This window comes from Nycticebus coucang, chromosome X (assembly GCF_027406575.1).
Source record: "Nycticebus coucang isolate mNycCou1 chromosome X, mNycCou1.pri, whole genome shotgun sequence".
NCBI classification, from domain to species: domain Eukaryota; kingdom Metazoa; phylum Chordata; class Mammalia; order Primates; family Lorisidae; genus Nycticebus; species Nycticebus coucang.
Genome location: NC_069804.1, coordinates 165,618,216 through 165,640,467, shown reverse-complemented (window position 1 = coordinate 165,640,467; position 22,252 = coordinate 165,618,216). Strand labels below are relative to the sequence as shown.

Sequence of the window (22,252 nt, the reverse complement as noted above, 5' to 3'; positions counted from 1 at the left end):
ATGCTGAATCTCATCTAGTCATTTTCATTTTACCTAGGAACACCTAGACCCAGAGAGATGAACTGACTTGACAGGGTTCACTCATGCCCACTGGAGGCAGAGCTGGGACAAGAATTTCACTCTCCTGAGCCCCAGTTCAGGGTGCTTTCCATACCAAGTCAGAGATCCTGGAGGCTATTTGTGCCCTATGTATGCAGAAACCTCTCAGTCCAATTCCCTAGGAAACCATTCTCTTCCTCAATAGCAAAAAACAAAAAAACATATTATGCATTCCCCCCCCCACCAAAAAAAGTAGCTCTCCCCACTTACTTTACACCTGAGCTTTTATTTGCAGAATGAATTCTGCTTTGCATGATAAATATCACAGTAAAAGGACAAGCGCAATGAATGGCTATTCTGAATGCTATATCAAACAATGATGAGACTATCAGAGTTAATGAAAATGCAACAAAAAGAGGACAGCTCTAGTTGTACTGCAGTAAAATATGATGTATTTGGACTACAAAAGGCAACAGTGGCCAGTGGATTGATTAACAGCTGTCCAATTTGTATTAAAGAAAAAATATGTAGCAGTTCATATGAACAAACACTTCATTTAATAACATTTCCAATTACTGAAGGCATTGCTTCTGATTTTTTAACACAGACAAGCTTGACTAATTTTAGCCTGTGTCAATTTAGCTGAGACTTTCGAAAACCAGGAAAATCCCTTTTGGTTATGTTGTTCGTGTTGGTGTGCATACTTTCGTGTGTGTGTGTGTGTGTGTGTGTGTGTGTTGCGAAGGTATGAAACAAGATATTTAATTTCCCTAAGAGAGTCTACTTCTAAGGATTCACTGAGTATCATCTTCAGTCTCAAAGGAGGCTCTAAAAACTGTTAAGATGAGGCAGTGCTATTCATTTGGATAGAAAATCACCTTCAAGATTGTTTTTTTATTTTTATTAAATCATAGCTGTGTACATTAATATGATCATGGGGCACCATACACCACTTGACCTTCAAGATATTGTTAAGTGAAAAGAGCGAGGCCTCGAATGGTTTGTATCTACCATTCAGGTAACAGAACGTACACAAACGTGATTGTTGGTAATAAATTGGGTGAACGGGGGTTGGGGGTGAAATTTCCTTTCCATTTTCTACCCTGTTGTACATTTGGATTTTGTTCCATGTGCACGAATTACCTCTTCAATATATAATTAAAAATAAAACTCCTATTAGAGCACTCTGCCTCTTACTAACCAATTCACATATGAAAAGGCTCTTTGGGGAGAAAGTGGAGTTGATTTTATTCTGCTTTTGCTTTTGCTTTTAATCTTTGAAGAAGAATCACCATTATATAGATAGACACTGGGGACCTTTTAAGTCATAGAACAGGCAAAGAGGGAGGAGGAAGGAGGAGCAGAGAAGGAAAGGAAGAGAAAAGAGAGAGAAAGAAAAGATAACAAGGAATTTTAATTAGAAAACATCTGATGCAAAGGCCAATATACCTCTGACACTCTGGAAACCGACATCTCAATATAAAAGAGTAGGGAGTCCCGGGAGCAGGACCTCCTACATTTGATTTCAGTTCAGTGGGAGAGGAAATCCATAGTGGAAGAGAATTGGAGAGGCAATGATAAAGAGAGTGCAATGATCAGAAGTGTAAAATGAGATTGTGCTGCCTAAAGGTCCACAGGGTAACTAACTAGCTAGATGCCGATAAAAGAAAGTTCTGGAGAGGTAGAATGATGTGAATTGCTACTCTTTTGTGACTGTGTTTCAAAGAACCAAAGACATGTGCTTATACATCAAATGGATTAAAAAAAGAAAGGAAAAGAAACAAGAGAACACAAAGCCGAGCCAGCTTACAAAGGAAAACTGTGTTGTGTTCTTCAGGGAAGAACTTTGTTGTTGAAAGGTAGAAAATGTTTTCCAACTCATCTCAGTATTTTCTTGTAGTGGCCACTGCCTCTTTTCAATGATCTGCGAGCTTTGTAAACATAATAGCTGCCAGTTACATAGCACTTACATGGAGTAGGTGACACGCTGAGCACTGTATATACATGATTTCACTTCTGTTTGCACGGGACATTGAGGGCAAACATTATTATCCCCACTTTTCAGAGGAGGTAATGGAACTTAGAGGTAAGCTAACTTGCCGTTACCTTGTAGAAAGCTTAGGCATCTGTTATGTGAGTGTGGCTTTTGACTGTGTCTAAGGCAAAAAGGTTTAGGCTGAGTTTTCCCTAAAGCCGGTGGCAAAACCAAGCCCCAGGCCAAGAACACCTCATCGTACCCTGCTGATCCACAGCCCCACCACCAGAGATGCTGGTACTTACAATGGAGTTGTCGGGTTCATAGTTCCATACAGATCTTTTTTCACACTGACTATAATTGCCACCATGATCGCTGGCATTCCTAGAGGGGAAAAAGCAAGCCACAGGTATTTCATAAGGCAGTGGCGGGGGTGGGGATTTTGATCAATGACTGTGAGCGCTGGTATTTAAGACACTGTTTAAATGAGCCACAGATGTGTCGGCATCAAAATACCATGTTTGCAAAATGTTTGTGAATTCTTCCAAGTTAAACATTTCTAGGAGTTCTCCAATCTGCTAAACTACACAGCATGCCAATGGCCCCAATACAACGCCCACTGGTTATTAAAAATAGCTCAAGTGCCAAAAAAATCAACTTGGCAATAGAAGTATCTCATTCATCGGAATACAAGTTCCCATCAAGCGTTTCTTCTCAGATGAGGGGCTGCCAATTTCCCTCCGTTTCAATTCTGCCCCTTCGGTCAGGTCATCTTTTTGTCTAGGTCACCTTGGGAGAAGGGCACAGGCAATCAGCTGCAGCCTTCAGGGCTTGTTGACAGGGAAGCTGTTTCCGCACTCGTTACTAGTTTGACATTTTGACTAGATCGACCAGTTAACGACTAGTCGATTCAGTCAGACTATAATAAAGCAATCAGTTCAGTCAAAATGGTCAAACGTGAGGAGCGTATAGACACGGGGTTTAAAAATCCAATTTCATGTACATTGGCAAAACTTAAGAGATTTCTTTATTTCTAGAATTGTATTTCTCCTAAACAAAGATCATGCACCTACACACATTAGGGGCTTTGTAACGTACTTTCCAATGTTCTTCCAAACCCCAGAGTGCCAAGCACCTTGAAAAACCCTACAGTGTCTTATTCTATGATAAATGGAACAATCCCTTCAAATCTGCATAGCCCACACCTACAACAGTGCCTTGAAGGATACAGATATTTTTGCAAAGTATCCCCTGGGAGCCAGGAGGGAGGGATAAGGGATGAAGAGAGGTCTCATATTTAGGATAGAAGTTGTGTTTACACCTTTAAATTTTTTTTGAAAAAATTATCCCTACTGGCCAGGTGAGGTAGCTCATGCCTGTAATCCTAGCACTTTGAGGGGAGGGGATTGCTTGAGCTCAGGAGTTTGAGACCAGGCTGAGCAAAAGCATGACTCTGTCTCTACTAAAAATAGAAGAACTAAGTGGGTATAGTAATGGGTGCCTGTAGTTCCAGCTATTGGGGAGGCTGAGACAGGAGGATCACTTCAGCCCAGGAGTTTGAGGTTGCTGTGAGCTATGACGGCACAGTGCTCTAGCCTAGGCAACAGAGTGAGACTCTGTCTCAAAAAAAACAATTATCCCTATCCTTACTGGTGGTTTATTATTTTTAAAAAATGGACAAATCTACTGCCTTAGACAGGGATTTAAATAAAGGAATAAACCTTTTCAACAGGTTGCTCTGACATCAGGAAGGCAGCGCTTCAAAATAAACAGATGTTAATATTTATTTTCCTTACAGTTGATTGCATTTGTCTAGTATTTAAATGCTCCAAAATTCCCTGTAGCCGAACAGCTCAGCAGGGGCTCCCTGGTGACCGACATGTATCCACACAATCCACACAGCCAAAGGCTTATCTAAATTTTGGCAGAGTGCCCTGAGGTCTTCCACAAATGCAAGAAGGAAGGTTTCTGAAGAGGCACTCCAATGCCATCTCCTACTCACCTCCCTATCTCCTCTGGGAGACTGTCATGAAACAGTTTCTCCTTACCTCCCAGGATTCTTTGGAGATATGAGGCTTTGTACTCTGCCCCCTTCAGAACAGAAAACAGCATAGCTTTTGTTTAGAACCAGCTCCCCAGCAACAGGGAACCCCACAACTTGTGTGGTAGTTATCTGTTCTCTTTGTTTTGGTGTCATTCTTTTCAACGTGTGGGATGAGAACTTGGGACCTGGCACTTTTAGCTACTCTTCCTTTTGCCGTCTATGTAAATAATGAACAGAATCTAAGACTGGTTCATTGTATCTTATCAGAACTTGGCCTTGGCTTGCATGTGTACCTCAAAGTTATTTTGCCCCCAAGTATCAAGCTTTAGCCTTTCCTGCCTCCCCCTATACCCCAGGAAGGGTGTGCAGAATAAGATGAAAAAGACAAGAAGCCAGGCTGGAAGAAGGATCTGAGGGGGAAGCTGACAACGAGTGATGATGAGGGAGAAGGAAAGCCAGGATGGAGTGATATTTACAGTTCTTTCACAATTAGCCATGTGTGGGTTATCTGCTTTTTGGATTATTCATGAAGCCTCTTCCATCGCATTTTTCATTACTCTAGTTAAATCAAAATGAGGAATTGACTGCTTTTGGCTCTGTTTCTGATGGATTCCAAAGTGTACTAAAACAAATTTTTAGATTATGCTCTGTTTAGTATTTGCTTGTCTCTGTTCCCCACATTAGCATAGATAATAACACTGTGTATCCTGTGAACGCATGTAGTATGCTAATGAAGTCATTTAAAGGATGAGTAGTTAATTAGGAAGCTATTGTCTTCAAGAAGGCAGCAAAAGATAAAATTCATTCCTATATACCCTATGTATTCTACTTAATATATATACATCTCCTATGCATTTAACAGATTTTCTGAACCCCAAATTTGTTTACAGTAGACAAGGTGGGAGGGAAAAGAAGCTGAGCTGACCATGTCAGAACTACAGGAAAGCAAACCCATAAAATGGCATTTATACTCGGTACTTTCTATCCTGAGTACCATTCCGGGCTTCTTCTAAGGGCACCAGGAATAATCACAGTCATGAGGTGTGATGAGAGTGAGGTCCTGGCTGACCCAGCATCGTTTCACCCATTTCTACTCTATTCCCCATTCCTTAAACAATATAGCAAGAGCATGGAGGTTAGAAGTCCAAACGATGGAGATACATTCCCTGGTTCAAATCCCAGCTCTGTCACTTACTAGCTGAGTGAGTTTTGGCAAATCACCTAATCTTTCTGTACCTCGGTGTCCTCATCTATTAAATGAGAATGAGGGAACCTATCCTCATTATTCTCATACTATATGCCTTCCGGGTATCCCACAGAGATACCGAGAAGATTAAATGAGTATATAAAGCACAGGTAAGCACTACCTAAGTGTTAGCTGTTACATTAGTATTTGCTGCGATTGGAACTTCTGGGATTAAATCTGACAGGTTTACTGCTGTAGATCCAACATTTAGCACAGCACACAAGCAAGTGCTTAATATATATCTGTGTCCCAACTACCCACCATAAAGGTTAAAAGTTGACTTTATAGAGCAATACAGTTGGGAGATATACACTCAGACACCAGTCAGGTGACTCTGAATTTTTTACCCATGTGCTTAACAGAATCGGATCCCAAGTAATCTGTGGAATGGAGCTAGACTTGAAAAGACACACAGATTTAAAATAGAGATATCAAGGAGAGTGGTAGATAGAACTTACCCCAACCAACCAGGCAAAACTTAAGGATATAATTTGGAATATATATGTTGAAGACTTTGACTAGAGCAAAATACATGTGGACTGCCTCCAGGCCCATCCACGTCAAAGAAACGAGCAGGAAGTAATGAAGTGCCACTGCAACTGTGATACAAAGTCCCACTTTCTGAAATGATGACAGCCAGGAATTGACCAGAAATACCAGGTTTAGCATCAGCAGCGCTGTGCACAGGTTGATCAAGATTTTGGAAGGACAATCTTTTCGAAGTTTGCTAAAAGAAAAACACGACATTCAGTTAGGTAGTGTCCCTTTTTTTAATTATTACCACATCGTACTTGTATAATACCTGAAAGAATAAAGAACTACCTATTAAAGTTAAATTTCTCATCTTACTTACTGTACATGTTCTGATTTTAGAGCCCCTACCCTTCTTCTAGGTAGAGTAAAAATATTCTAAATGTAGTGACCTTCTATATTAATAGCCTTTCTCAACGAGGCAGTCTCCCTTTTTTCTTTTTCTCTTTTAGAAAGAAGAAAAGAAGGAGTTTCATGAATACTACCATTCTATCATCACTGCTTTAGCAGACCGGAGGTACATATTACAAAACAGCAGGATGTGTATGGAAACCAGTCCAAGTAGAGTTAATTGGACATTTCCAAAGATCCCATGAAAACATGGCCTTAAATTTTACTGAGCTGTCACAATTTTTCTTTGCAGAAAATGACCCAGTATTTTCCAAAATTTAAAAAAAATCATGTATTTTCCCCTTTATTTCTTTTAAACTTTCATTAAATTGATTTGAATTTTGCAATACTCATTTTGTGCAATTTTTTTTTTTACCAAGGTAAATTGTAAAATGCACAAATCCTAAGAATGCAACTCAAGGAGTCTTTACATATGTGTACACCTGTGGAACTTACACCCAGATCAACAGGTAGAATATTTTTAACACCCCAAAGGCCTCCTTCATGCTTCTGTCATTCAATAGCCTCCCACCAGAGGTAACCAATATTCTCAGTTCTATCCTTAGAGATTTAGTTTTGCCTGCAGTTGGAACTTTATGTAAATGAAACCATACATGTGTACAGTATCCTTTCTTATTTTTCTGGTTTCTTTTGCTCAAACCTATGTATATGAGATGTATCTATTATGTTGTATTGCATAGAAGTAATTAACTCTTTTTCACTGCTGTGGATGTAGCAGTCCATTTTATGAATATATCCCAATTTATTCATCCAGTCAACTCTTAATGTACATTGATTGGGTTTGTTTATAATTTGGAGCCACTATGATTAAACCATTATAAATATTCTTGTATATGTATATATCTTTCAGAAGACATATGTGCTCTTTTTTTCTTGAGTACATACCAAAGAGTGAAGTTTCTAGGTCAATGGAAAGATATATATTTATCTTCAGTAGGTATTGCCAGTTCCTACAGTTTTCCCATAGTTTTCTAAAGTGTCTGCACCATTTTACATTCCCACCAGAAATTGCAAGAGTTCTAGTTGTTCCATATCCTTGCTGACACTTGCTATTGTCAGTATTTTTAATTTTAGTCATTCTGGCGAGTGCATAGAAGTGCATAATTGTGGTTTCAATTACCATTTCTCTGATGATTACTCATGTTGAGTAACTTGTCTTATGGCTTAGGCATGGATATCTTCTTTTGTGAGATGCCTGTTCAGTCTTTTGCTAATTTTCAAATTTTATTGTCTGTCTTTTGGATTTTTATTTGTAGGGGTTCTTTACATAGTTTTATGTACAAATTCATATATTCTACATACAAGTTCTTTATCAGATATATGCACTGCAAATATGGAAACCCAATCTATAGTTTGCCTTTTCACTTTAATCATGTCTTTTAATTAAAGAAATTCTTAAGAATGTCTACTTTATCAATGTTCCCTTGTTGTTAGTCCTTTTCACATCTTATGGAGAAATATTTTACCTCAACCATCTTCCTTTATAAAAAATCCAATTAAAATGTTTCCTTTTTAGAGAGGCCTTTGTCGTTTGTTTTTAGCCTATCCACTTCATAGTCTAATGGATCTGACCTCTTCATGTTGTGATTTGTTCAGGAAATTAACAAGATTATAATGACAGCAGTATCCATTAAACCAAATTAAACTTACTCAGAGCAAGGCTGTATCAACTTACTGAAAAGCTATGTATGTCACCATTGCAATTCCCAGGAAAATGGAGGATATTCCACATCCAGTGTAGGTTATAAGCACTAATATCCGTTCGTTCACTGCATCCACTGCAGACCTGGATAAATCCTAGGGAATACAGTATAGTGTATTTTATACATTTACCAGAATGAGTTTATGGCAATATGCTTCCAATGCTCACTAACAAGAGGTTCCCAGGATATGTAACATCTGTGCTATAGAGGGTTTAACCAGGTTGTGTGAATGGATACATACAGGACCATACATTGTTTGTTGAGTATGCCTAGTGTCACTTACTGTGTACAGGGCACAGAGAGCCATCAACAGCGTTGGAAGAACATTTAGTCCTTAGTTGCACTGTCATTAACATGCTCTACACTTAAAAATATAACCAAGCTAATAGATGTGAATTTGGGTTGCAAAGTGAATCATTACCCCAGCTGGCATCCCAAAACACTCCACAGAACATCAAACAAAAATATCCCTTCTACTTAGCCTTTAAGTGATTATCACAAAATTAAGAGACAAAATGAACCTTAGAGATCACATAGTCCAGTAGGTTTTTTTTAACTTTCAGCTTAATGTGAGGATACAAACAATGTTTGCATTTGTTAGGTAGAGTCCCTCTTGGAGATGTGTCCCTCACCCAAGAGCCAGTAATTACTTAATTGAGAACCATAAAAGACATGAAATTACATGTAAAACCATTTGAATATATGTGTACTGGTCTTGGAAGAAGACCTATAGCTTTCATCATATGGTTATAGAGTTTCATGACTCATAAAAAGTAAAGAAGGATTGGTCTACTCTGGTAGTTCTCAACCAGGAGTGATTTTGCCCCTCTGTCAGGGACATTTGGCAGTATACGGAGACCTTTTTTTGGTTGTTACAACTAAGGAAGGTGCTACTGGCATCTAGTGGGGAGAGTCCAGGGATGCTGCTAAACATCTTACGATGAACTGAACAGCCTCCACAACAAAGAATTATTGTTCAGAATAGCAACAATGTCAAGTTTGAGAAACCCTGGTCTACTTCAGTCATTCATATTTTAGGAGAAAAATCTAAGATCTAAGCAAGTGAAACAGCATGACCAAGATCACATAGTTAGTTACTGACAATTGGAACATGAACTCTGGTGTTTTGACTCCTATTATAATGTTCTAGCCAATTCAGAAGGAACTAAAAACGATTCCTAAAATTCAACAAGTATCAATTGAGTGTTTCTTATTTGTTGGATAGATATGGTTTTGTTTAAAAAAGAAAGAAATATAAAAGAGAGCAAAGAGAGCCTCAGCCCTCAAAGAGCTTACAATTAGTTGGAGAATCAACTCACATACAACACATTTAGATAACGGTATACAATAAAGTAACATAAGAGAACTAAGAAAGTATTCTTGGGTAAAAAAGAGACACATTTGACAGCCATCTGGAAGGAAAACTCAGTGAATCCTTATGGTTACCCCTAAATTAAAAAATTTTAACTATCAGAATATTTTATACCTAAATTCCACTTCTGTCAACTTAACCTACAGGGACACTTTTACTAGTATTTGAAGACAAATGAGTAAGAATGTATATTACGGCAATGTTCATCATTTATAAAACCAGCAATAGCTAAAATGTCCACCTATCAGGTATTGGTTAAATTAATTGTGTTAAATCCACATCGTAGCATACTACACAGGTATTTTTAAAAATTGAAGTAGGTGGCAAGACACGATTGTAAGAGGGACTTTACCTAACAAATGCAATCAGTGTAACCTGGTTTCTTGTACCTTCAATGAATCCCCAACAATAAAAAAAAAAATAAAATAAAATAATTGAAGTAGGTGGATAATACTTTCCTGAAAGTTGTCCAATATATATTTTAAGTGAAAAAAAAGAAAGTGGTAAAAAAAAATGAAAAATTTGATCCCATTTTTTTTATTTTTATTTTTTGTAGAGACAGAGTCTCACTTCATCGCCCTCCATAGAGAGCCGTGGTGTCACACAGCTCCCAGAAACCTCCAACTCCTGGGCTTAGGCGATTCTCTTGCCTCATTCTCCCGAGTAGCTGGGACTACAGGCACCTGCCACAACGCCTGGCTATTTTTTTTGTTGCAGTTTGGCTGGGGTCGGGTTTGAACCTGCTACCTTCGGTATATGGGGCCGGCACCCTATCCACTGAGCCACAGGCACCGCCCTGATCCCATTTTTATAAAACAAAACACGTATTAGTATACACACAGGAAAGGAATCCAAGCAAATATACATACCAGACTGTAAAAGGTGGTGATTTCTTGAGAGGTAGATTACAGGGACCTTTTCTGTACAGTTGAAATTTGAGAAGCAGGCATTCATTTTATCAGGAGAAAAATAAGTATTTGTCTCAATCTGTACTACTTTGGATAAACAAAGTGGGTGAGGGGAGCTCTTTCTCACTTGTATACCATTTCTCCATAACTTGGTTCACACATATATTACTGGTCCATAATTTAATAAAACTTATCAAAATTCTCTTGAGGAGTGATTGAGACAACTCACCATTAACACTCCAAAATGGGTGAGGTGGTCACACTGACAGATTGTGTGATTTATGTTTGTTTCCTTTACTTTACAACCTGATGAAGTCCATCCACCTAGCCCATCTGCAGGAGACAGAAGGAAATTTCAAAGCAATTTTGTTTGTCTCAGAAATGTGTAACTTTTTATTATATGCACCATCCAAACATGTGTTAAAATTAGCATTGTTTATTAAGACAGCAAGATAGAGATATAATTGATCACTGAAATTAAGTCTAATAAGCTAAAATGTCTTTTGGGGGACTTCGTAGGTAGCATAACTTCTTTGGGTCTCACTTTTCTTCTTCCTATACCATAACTCTACAGATTAGGACAGACTCTAATCATAAACAGTAGTCCTACCTCCATCCTGGAGTAATAGAGTAAGGATTGCTTTTATTTTTCTTAAGTGGCCATCAAATAGGAAATAAACAGATCTAGAAGTTTTTGAAGGACATGGACCTATGGAATATAAGCTGACTTTTTTTTTTTTTTTTTTTTGAGGCAGAGTCTCACTTTGTCACCCTCGGTAGAGTGCCGTGGCATCACAGCCTACAGCAAACTCAAACTCTTGGGCCCAAGTGATTCTCTTGCCTCAGCCTCCCAAGTAGCTGGGACTGCAGGCACCTGCCACAATGCCTGGCTATTTTTTGGTTGTAGTTGTCATTGTTGTTTGGCAGGCCTGGGCTGGATTTGAATCTGCCAGCTCGGGTGTCCGTGGCTAGTGCCCTAGCCACTAAGCTACAGGCGCCAAGCCTATAAGCTGACACTTAACCTTACTTGGAAGGACCAGAATAGACCCCTGAAACAACCACTTCAACCCATAATTCAAATAATCTCAAATGCTTTGTGCCTAAACTAGGTCAGGATCTGGAGGTCCTTGGGGACAATTAGAGCCTCTAGTTGACATATGTCTAGTTTCTCGTGAGCATACTCAGGATTCTTGAACCAAAATTCATACCTTCATTACTTATAGATCTAGTATACTAGACAAGTTTTAGAATATCCAGAGTGACACCAGAGGAGTTATCCCAGATTGGACAGCTAAGTATGGTCAAAATTTGTCCATCTGGAATGATGCCATAAATTCCATAGGTTATGAATTCATTGGGCAAAGGGGAAAGGGTGAAGTGTGACCCGGGAGGAGCTCAGCAATTTGCATTAATAAACACAAAGATCAACTTACTGCAGCTGTGGGGGACAAAGATGATCACTTTATAAGTATTAATGTACACAGTTATGATTTAATAAACAACAACAACAAAAAAGAAAAACGATTCTTATCCTGGGAGACTTGGGCGGACCAGAAATGACCAATATTATCTCTGTTTGTCAGAAAGAAGTAATATGCCCACACTTGAGGGAGCCAAATAGGAAAAGAAGTTCCCTTTTCTCCCAGAATTCCAAGATACCAAAAAAGGAAACTTCTCAGGCAGAGTTTCCACATGTAGAAGGACTTATCACATAGCTGCCCCTGGCATTCCAAGGGAAATCAGTTCTGCGTGGGAATTGTCTAAGTGGTGATAGCCTGGAGATTCCAGTAAAAATGGCGAGCCTCAGAGAAACCTATTCAGCAATACCCATTCCCAACCTCTTCTCCCCATAGTTACCCAGGCAGGAAGGGCCCTTACAGACCAACCAAGAAGTCTCCTCTTCTCAAGGAAAAATTAGAAATTGGAGCCCAGAGAGAGTAAATGGCCTATCCAATATCATCCAGTTAGTCTAGAACAGGTGAAGAAAAAAAGGGAGGAGGAGAGAGTAGACCTTGCAAATCTCTGCAGGAAAGAACAGATGAAGATCCAGGTGTTCATTTCTCAACTTTCTTCAAAGACCTAGGCGACTCTGTACTGGGCCTTCTGGATTTCTTTCTTCCAACTTTGCGTACCCTGGAGTTGTGTAATTTTTCTGATTTCCCAAATAAGTGCCTTATCAAAAAAGAAGTTATTTTTTAAATTCCCATGCCCTAATTTGATAGAAAAATCATGTTCTATATCTTGGTCATTCAGAGTGCTCTGTAGTGTCTGATAAGACACTGGCTTCAGCACAATTTTCTCCCACCTTAACTGTCAAATGGAAAAACGGTCTGGGACAAAGTCAAAGCCTGCTAAGAAAAACACTTACTGTTATTCTCAAAATCCCAAAAGGCACAATGAACTTGATCATAATTCTGGAGAAAAAGAAATTGGAGGTAAACATCTTTTCTTGTGATAGCTACCACATAGTGATAAATACACGTGTTTCCTTCTCAATATTTTTTTTTCAAACAGTAGACATACACACACCCACATGCATGCACAGGTACACACTTACTCAGATCATTTGTGAATTAGTTTTAAGATTCACCCCATCTAACTCTGAATTTACAAGTGAGAAAAGAGCATGTCACTGCATGTTGATCTGGTATGTGTCCTTTAAATTATTGGTAGCATTAGAATTTGCCATGCCTTCCTGGTACAAGGTTCAGGAAGAGATTGAGCTGCCTCTTCATTGAGCATCCCAAAGGCCTCACTAGCTCTTTCAATCTCCAAGAAACTGGAGGCAAGGAGCAATTACTTATTAGAGAAGATTGAAGAGTTGTGGCTCCAGGCTGAATTGAGAGCACGTACCTATCATGTTTCATTTGACATCTGTTTCCCCTCCCTCTTTTCCTTCTCTTCTTCCCCTCTAGAACTAAGACTGGTGCAAAATATGCTAAACCATATGGTCTCTATTAGATTGGGGACCATTCATCAGCCTGTTAAGATAAGTCATTATATTTAGAAGGTCCCAATTACAATGCACCTTGTATTGTATACCTGAAATGGAACAATCTTCATTAAGTCTTAGAATTACATTTGTTAATTAGCCAATTATTTTTAATAGGAAAATCATGGAGGGATTCTGAGGCCATTTGATTCTGGGGTAAAAATGGACATGTTACCTGGTTTCCTTGAATATGCTGCAGAGTGATAACCACAGGGTCAGCCAAGTTTTGAATGGACATATCTGAAATGCTGGCACTCACAACATATGTAGTTAAGGCTTTAGTGAAGTTTTTGGTCTATAGATGAAACATAAAGAAGAGGAGTTCATGTCCTAAATTCCTAATTACCATATCAACAATCAACCTGCAATTTTGAAGTGCTACCCACAATATTAGGTCCAGAAATGTAGAAAATAAAATTGCAAGCTAAGACTACAATTTCAGAGGTCATTCAGTTCATCTCCTGTCTTCACGTAAGGTCTCCATTATACCAAGCTAGAACAATTCATTAATCTATCCATGCATCCAAATATCTATCCAAAAGACATTGGTTATGCACTCGCTACTCAGCACTACACGAGCAACAAAATGAAATTTTCCCCTACTGTGATATAACTCTCTGGCCCCTGACATTTCACAGCTTATCCTGGTTCTAACCCTGAACCATCCTTACTTTTTTTTCTTATTGTTGGGGATTCATTGAGGGTACAAAGAACCAGGTTACACTGATTGCATTTGTTAGGTAAAGTCCCTCTTATAATTGTGTCCTGCCCCCAAGAGGTGTGTCACTCACTGTGAACCCCCCACCCCACTCCCTCCTTCCCTCTTTCTGCTCCTTCATTCTCCCACCCCCCTACCAAGTACTAGGTGATCAATTGTCCTCATATCAGAATTGAGTCCATTGGATTCTTGCTTCTCCATTCTTATGATTACTAAGAAGAATGCATTCCACCTCCATCCCAGTTAATATGAAAGATGTAAAGTCTCCATCTTTTTAGCGGCTGAATAGTATTCCATGGTATACATATACCACAGCTTGTAAATCCATTACTGGATTGGTGAGCATTTAGGTTGTTTCCACAGTTTGGCAATTGTAAATTGAGCTGCAATAAACAGTCTAGTGCAAACATCCTTATGATCAAATGATTTTTTTTTTCTTCTGGGTAGATGCCCAGTAATGAGATTGCAGGATCAAATGAGGATTCTTCATGCTTCCTTCCAAAAGGATTGTATTAGTTTGCAGTCCCACCAGCAGTGTAAAAGTGTTCCCTTCTCTCCACATCCACATCCTTATTTACTTTTAAGGAACTCCTCTTTGTTAGGATCCTAAATCTATCACTGGTAAGTTACAAACTTCTTGTTCTAGCCTCAGATAGAATCAGGGTGCTCAATATATAGCTTGAAACAAATCTCTAAGGATGGTCAACTCCTCCCTAGGGGACTGTGAACTCTGAGGCCAGAGCCCAGGCAATGTGTGTTCTGGTGTTTTCCACACAACAGGTATTTTATCTTGTGCCCACTGGAAGCCAGTTACTTTGCTAAGTACTTCTCACGCATATTATCTTCAGTCCTCACTGCAATCATATAAGCACTTTTCAGATAAACTGAGCCTTGGAAAGGCTCAATGTCTATCTGGAGAAAGGTCACACAGCTAGTGAATAACAGCACATGGTTGCTTAATAAATGTTGGTTTAAAGGCAACAAAGTAGAATGCACCTGTTGAGATGTGGAGCTAGCTATTAACAGTACCAAAGTACCCCAGGCCAAGGCTGAGGAGGCAACCTGACTGAGAGGCTGCCTCCTCCAGGGCACAGGTGAAGAAACCAGAGATAGGGCTGGTGGTGCCACGTAAGAGTGGGGAGGAATAAAATCCTCTGAGGACTTGCCAAAAACGCCTAGAGGAAGCAAGCCCAGATGGTGTTCCTTGGAGAGCCTTCCAGGCCCCTTTCAGAAGATGCCAAGCCTTCTTATTTCTGAAGAAATGGTGTTCAGTCCTCACTTTCTACACTACTTAAAGTCCTGCAGCCACTAATACCATTGTGATTGTGAGTATAGCCTGGGGCTCCACTATGAATCTACTCCCTTCCTCTTCTTGACCTCTTCTCTTCATCCTAAAGCCAACCTGAGGAGGAGCTCTCCCTTCCCATCAGAATCTTCCCGGGACAACCTGATCTAGTAAACATGGATCAGTGGTAGGATATAGTGGAACGATCCGCTGACACTGGAAAGGCCAAGTGCTAGCCAGAACACTCCTCTGCCTCTCATGGGCTAGATGATATCTAATGACCCTCCCAACTTAGTCTAAGAGATACAGTTTTCTGTAATGAAAAGGCCAAAAGAGGAGACACACACAATGACCCAGACTTAATTAACTTGTTCTTTGGCTCCATTTCTCTTACCCACAAAACAGTGGCCATGGTAGGAAAGGAACTAAATCATTCCTTACACCCCCACCGTTTGCACTCTTGGATCAAGTTTTACCTGTTACACCTTTGAACCTTTACATGAGCTGTTACCTCTCCCCACAACCCTCCTCCTTCTTCTCTTCATCTTCTTTCATCTTCTAGCTCCTACTCAACTCTTAGGTCTCTCAGCTGAGACCTTTCTTACACGGGCCTTTCCTAATCTGTAGGCAAATGTAGGTGCCCTCTTCTGTGCTCCCAGGGCCCCACTGTCATTGTATTTGCCTAATGCCTCAATGCCGGTCCCTCTCCTTGAGAATCACAGCTAGTGGAAGAGTGAAAGAGGCGGTACCCATTGTCCAATAGTGATGTCCTATTAAGAATTTCTAAGGTAATATGTAGTAAAGACTGTTAAGATGTTGATCAAAAGATGATAGAGGAAGCAGTGAAAGCAAGGCTGTGACACTGAGGGACTCAAGAAAAAGGTAGTTAAAGGGTGACATCTCTTGTAAGTACTCACTCCCCAGCAGCTAGTGGTGACTAGTGGTCCAGGCTTGGGCCATCCCCTTCAATGTTAGACCCTTTTCAAGACCATAAGTTCTGTGATAGCAGGCCCTATGTATCTCTTGATCCACACTGTATCCCCAGCATCCTACCACATTATGCACAATAAGAATTCAATAAATATTTGTTGTGGCTCGATGCCTGTAGCTCAGTGACTAGGGTGCCAGCCCTATTCACCGTGGCTGGCAGGTTGGAGCCCATCCCAGGCCTGCCAAACAACAACGATAACTACAGCCCCTCCACCCCCCCCAAAAAAAATAGCCAGGCATTGTGGTGAGGACCTGTAGTCCCAGCTACTCAGGAGGCTGAGGCAAGAGAATCACTTAAGCCCAAGAGTTTGAGGTTGCTGTGAGCTGTTACGCCATGGCACTCTACCAAAGGCAACATAATGAGACTCTCTGTCTAAATAAATAAATAAATAAATATTTGCTGAATGAATAAATGATTAAGTGAATAAATGAATTAGTTGTGTCATCTTCAGTAGGTCCTTTCCCCTCTCTGGGTCTCAAAGTCCCCATTGGTAAAATGAAGACATGGGACCCAGTAAATTATGAGGGCAACTTCCAGCTCTGAATTTCATGGCAGGCTAGTTCTAATCCTTCTTCATTGGGCACTATGACATCTGTAGGCTGATTTTGGCACCTTTCAGTAGAAGATGTTAGTGAAAAAAATTACTTATTAAGAGTAGCATCTGTGCAAAACAAGTTTATTTCTTATTCTATGAAGAATAAGCACAGCCTTCTGAAGAAAGGAGAGTAATTAAGACCAAAATAATAGCATCTCAGATGATACAGAGAATAAGTCTATCAAAAGGGTCAGAGTGTTATGGACCATATTCTACATTTTTATTAAAAATTTTATCTACTAATTCTCTTGTCCAGGGGAAGGGAGGGACAGCATGGGCTCACTAACTACAAGCAGGCATCTTGGGGTGGATTTGAGCTAAGCTACAGGAACAAATAGAACTTAGAAAGAGGAGAGGCTAAAAAAGTTCAGGGAAACACAAAGTCTTACAGACATAGCTGGAGGTGATGTGAAATATATTAGGTGGTATGTAGTAAGAATTTGTGGTGTATTTTGAGTTGGCTTAGTGTAACCTCTCCCAGAAATCTGTGAATATTTGACCATTAGAAATTCATTCCTTTGAATATCCTCTTTAGAAATGCAAACAAATCTGGGCAAGTTAATGTACCCACTTCTTAAATACATGAACTTTGGAGTCAGACAGCCCCAGGTTTCACTTTTAGCTATACCACTTCCTAGCTGTGTGACCTTGGGGAAAATTACTTAAACTTTGTTAGTCTTGGTTTCTCACGAGAAAAATTAGATGACTTAATAAGTGTAAATACTGTATTAACAATTAATAGAGTCCATCATTATCAAATTCATTCAAGCTCTGATTTTTGTCTTCCTAACAGCTAGGCAAAGTCTTAGGATAGTAATAATAAGAGAAGTGCAAACACATGGTACTTTATTATGTGCCAAGAAATACTGTAAGTACTTTAAACAATACATCTAGTGACACATTTAATCCTTCAATAGCTCTATTAGATGCTGTTATTACCCTATGTTACAGAGGAGGAAACTAAGGCACATGGAGGCTGTGCAACTTGCCCCAGGTCACACAGGAGGACTATGGCATAGCCAGCTTTAAATTCAGCCAACCTGCCCCTGAGTCCATGCTCTTCAGCATCGCACCATACCATCTCTGTTTCATAGTGGGCAAGGACTAGAGCTCTCAGAGAAGGTTTGGTGGAGGTGGTGGAAAGAAGCAACAAATGCCTGTTGTCAACTGTCCTGCTGGACATCCCCCAGTTTCAAATAAATTGGCCCCAAAAAGTGAATATGTTGGCTTTGAGAAGCCAGGAGAATTTGGGAGGAAAGCACTGACAAGCTGAAACAGCATTTCATCAGGAGAACTTGCTGTTCTTTTCTGGCTTTGAAACATTTTGAGGCTTCTCTTTGGTCACCAAATAATCCTTAAGGTCCCTTCCAAATCTGAAGAGTTGTGAAAATTAAAAACTGTAGAACATCATTAAAGTGGACGTTGATTCATGTTAAGTGCCAGGGGTTGTGCTGGAAGACTTGCAGAATCAATTAGAGACCGTATTCTAAATATTCAAAAATAAACAGAACATTATGCAAATAGCAAGAGTTCATAACTACAATGAGTCACCATGTGCCACTTTGTCATAGTTACCAGAGGCAAGAACTTACCTTAAAGAGTGAAGTTTGGCCAAAGAAACTAAACAAGATGGTCTGTAAGTTGTTTAGAGGAATTGTTTTCATCAGTGATTTAGGCAAATATATGGAAGCCAAAGTCCTTCCCAGAGGAACATCGCCTAGGTATATCTGCCAAGAAAAGGGAGAAAGTACAAACTGGACTCTTTACTCATCAAAGTGAATTTCTGCCCACCTCTCACCTCAGCCCAGCCCCAGAATATCACGCAGAGGGCTGAAGGTTGGAAACCAGTTCCACAGGGTATGGTATACCTTTTGCACACACACACATACACACACACAGTCACAGGCCAAGACACGATTCTAGTACACATAGACATAGACATCTCCCTTTTTCCTTTCTAAACTTAACCCTGAGTTTCTCTTCCTTTAGCTTGCTTCCACCTGAATAACAATAGAGGTGAGAAAGACAGTAACAAGTTAAGTCATTTGCCTGATTCTCAGAAATAAAGGCCAGTCTTGGAAATCAAGCCATCTTTCCCCATATAGTGAAAGGGGGAACAACAACAACAAAATAGTACAGTGGCATTAGGCACTTGCCCTACAGTTTATTGAGCAATGCTTTTGTTAAAAAGTAGGGCAGGGGCCCGGGTGCAGTGGCTTATGCTATAATGCTAGCACTCTGGGAGACAGAGGTGGGAGGATCCCTTGAACTCAGGAGTTCAAGACCAGCCTGAGTAAGAGGGAGACCCTGTCTCTACCAAAAATAGAAAAAAATATTAGCCAGGCATGATAGCATGGACGCCTGTAGTCCCAGTTACTTGGGAGGCTGAGGAAAGAGGAGCTCTTGAGCCCAGGAGTTTGAGGTTGCTGTGAGTTAGGCTGATGCCACGGCACTCTACCCAGGGCAACAGAGTGAGACTCTGTCATACACACACGCACACAAAGAGTAGGGCAGGGAATGAATGAGGCATTAGCCCTTGGGAAATCTGCTACAGAACCACTGCTATGGTTTGAATGTGTCCCACCCAGAAATATGTGCTGGAAACATATTCCTCAACGTAACAGTGTTAGGAGGTGAGGTCTAATGGGAGGTATGTGGGTACTGATATCTTTGCACTCATGAATGGCTTAATGCCAATTATAATAGGATGTGAAACTGCATATTCAATCTCTTGCTCTCTCTCACCTTCTTTGCTTCTCTGCCATGGGATGATGCAGCAAGAAGGCCCCCACCAGATGCTGGCCTAGAGTGTTAGACTTCCCAGCCTCCAGAACTATGAGTCAATAAATTTCTGTTCATTATAAATGACCCAGTCTATAACATTATGTTAAGGCAGCACAAGATGGACTAAAACACCTACTATCAGAAGTATTTGCTGACTTTATTGGTAATAGTATTTGACAAGTACTAGAATATTTCTGATAATGAAAGGGGTTTTACTGATGATTAGACTACAACAAGAGTCTAATCATTGACAAGTACTAGAATATTTGTACTAGTACTAGAATATTCTAGTATTTGACAAGTACTAGAATATTTCTGATAATGAAAGGGGTTTTACTGATGATTAGACTACAACAAGAGTCATAAACCTGTATTTTCCCAGACAAAACTGGTATATGGGCACTTACCTGCATTCTATCATTTAATCCCTCTATCAACCCTGAGAAGTATGTTGTATTACAACATTAGGAAATAAAGACTTAGAGAGAGTAAGTGACTTGCCTAGGATTACACAGCTGGGAGGTGGTTGAACAAAGATATATGTGATTTGGGGCCCACATTGACCCTATTATCCATGCTTTCTCTCAAGTTACTATTATGTAGTTGAGTGTATAATGGGGAGGTGAAAGTTTATAATATGTCTAAAAATGACTTATGGGCCCAAAAGCAATTCTTTCTGTCTCTTCTCTTACCACAAATGAATTCTGCTAAGGCAGTCAGGTTCCATGGACAGATAATGATTTTGCTTCAAAATGTGAGTAGTTTGGTATCAAGAATGCAATTGGAGTTGGTTGACTTGTTTCTCCACCAAGATTTATAATAGAAAACCCCATATATAAACAAAATATGTTGGGAAGTCAGGATAGCTAAGCAGCTCTTAATAAACTCAACCCTTTTGCATATAACAATGACTTAAAGGCACTGGAAAATGAACAAAAACAGGCATATTCTGGACACTTGGAAAGGTAACATCACAGGATGAGTTACCTATTTTTACAGTTTGCAGCCTGATGACAGGCTGAAATGAATACTGTGAAGGACACCTAACATTCAGATGGAAAACCTACAGTCTTTATGGAATGAATAACCAGAAAACAAAGGTCGGGGCAACCACAGCCTTTGGAAGGTGAGGGAGAAGGTAGAACATCTGGAATGGAGAGAGCAGAGAGGGGCAGCCCAAATTCTGAATAGATATTCTGCCCAAATATCTGCTGACCTCTGAACCACAATACATAAAGGATAGACTCTAACTAGGGTTAAAGTAACTTAACTGAATTTTGAACTGCCAACCAAGAGATGGAGATTAGCATTTATTCCAACCAAGTTAATTGCCTGATATTACAATAATCAATGGTCTTTGGAGGAATATAGTAGAATCTAGAGTGTTTACAATATAACATTCACAATTTCTAGGACATAATCCAAAATTACTCAATATGGGAAGGAAGAAAAAATGCAGCCCATTTTCAAATGAAAAGACAATTGATAGAGATTTACCTGCAGATGACTCAGAAACAAGAATAGAGGGAAGGGGGAAAGGGAGGGGAGGGAGGGGGGTGGGGGGCGGAGGGAGGGTGATTGGTGGGATTACACTTGCGGTGCATCTTACAAGGGTATATGTGAAATTTAGTAAATGTAGAATGTAAATGTCTTAACACAATAACTAAGAAAATGCCAGGAAGGCTATGTTAACCAGTGTGACGAAAATGTGTCAAACGGTCTATAAAACCAGTGTATGTTGCCCCATGATCGCATTAATGTACATAGCTATGATTTAATTAAAAAAAAAGGAACTAGCAGAGAAAGATTTTAAAGCAGCTAATGTAACTATGCTCAGAAAAATGCTTGCAATTAATGCAAGGAGAGGAAATAGCAGTAGAAAAACAGAAAGAACAAAATTAAATTCTAGAATTTTGACTATAATATTGGAATTTTTAAAAATAAATTTTATCATATTTAAAGTATATAAAGTAGTATTGTAGGATACACATGGATTGTAAAATGTTTACTGTACTGAAGCAAATTAACATATCCATCATCTCACATAGTTTTTTATGTGAAATGATGGATATGTTTTTTTATTTTTGTGGCAAGAGAAGCTGAAAGTTACTCATTTAGCATAAATTTCAAATATAGTACAATTTTTAAAATTGCACAGGGTAAGTTCAATAGTAACATGAAGACAACACATATCCTCAATCTTAAAGATAGATCAATAGAAATTATCCCATGAGAAAAAATAGTTAGGTAATTAAAAACATGAACAGTCTTAGGGACTTGTGGGGTAGTATCAAAAAATCTTATACACATTTAGTTGGAGTCTCAAAAGGAGAGGAGAGAGAGAGACCATGGTGAGGAAATAGTATCTGAAGAAATAACAGTTGACACTTCCTCAAATTCAGTGAAAGACATAAATTTATGTATTCAAGAAGCTCAGTAAAGTCCAAGCATGACAAGCACAAAGAAAAAGATGCCTAGGCTCATAGCAGTCAAACTGCAGAAAATCAGAGAAAATATTAAGAACAGCCAGCAAAAAAAGATGCATTACATATAATATACAGAAAAACAAAAATTCAAATGATTACCAGTTTCTCTTCAGAAAACATGGAGGCCAGAAAAGAGTGGAATAACACTTTAAAATGCTAAGTGGGTAGAGGG

General features: G+C 39.4%; 1 protein-coding gene across 1 annotated transcript in view; it reads right to left on the bottom strand.

The window, feature by feature from the left end:
• ADGRG4 (adhesion G protein-coupled receptor G4) overlaps positions 1-22,252 on the bottom strand; it is a 139,871-nt gene that overhangs the window by 17,571 nt on the left and 100,048 nt on the right. The window contains exons 13-19 of the mRNA XM_053579107.1: positions 18,403-18,537; positions 13,397-13,516; positions 12,598-12,643; positions 10,459-10,562; positions 7,922-8,043; positions 5,763-6,031; positions 2,320-2,398 (exon numbers count right to left, since the gene is read on the bottom strand). Coding sequence (XP_053435082.1) covers positions 2,320-2,398; positions 5,763-6,031; positions 7,922-8,043; positions 10,459-10,562; positions 12,598-12,643; positions 13,397-13,516; positions 18,403-18,537 — 875 coding nt within the window. The remainder of the gene's footprint in view (positions 1-2,319; positions 2,399-5,762; positions 6,032-7,921; positions 8,044-10,458; positions 10,563-12,597; positions 12,644-13,396; positions 13,517-18,402; positions 18,538-22,252) is intronic.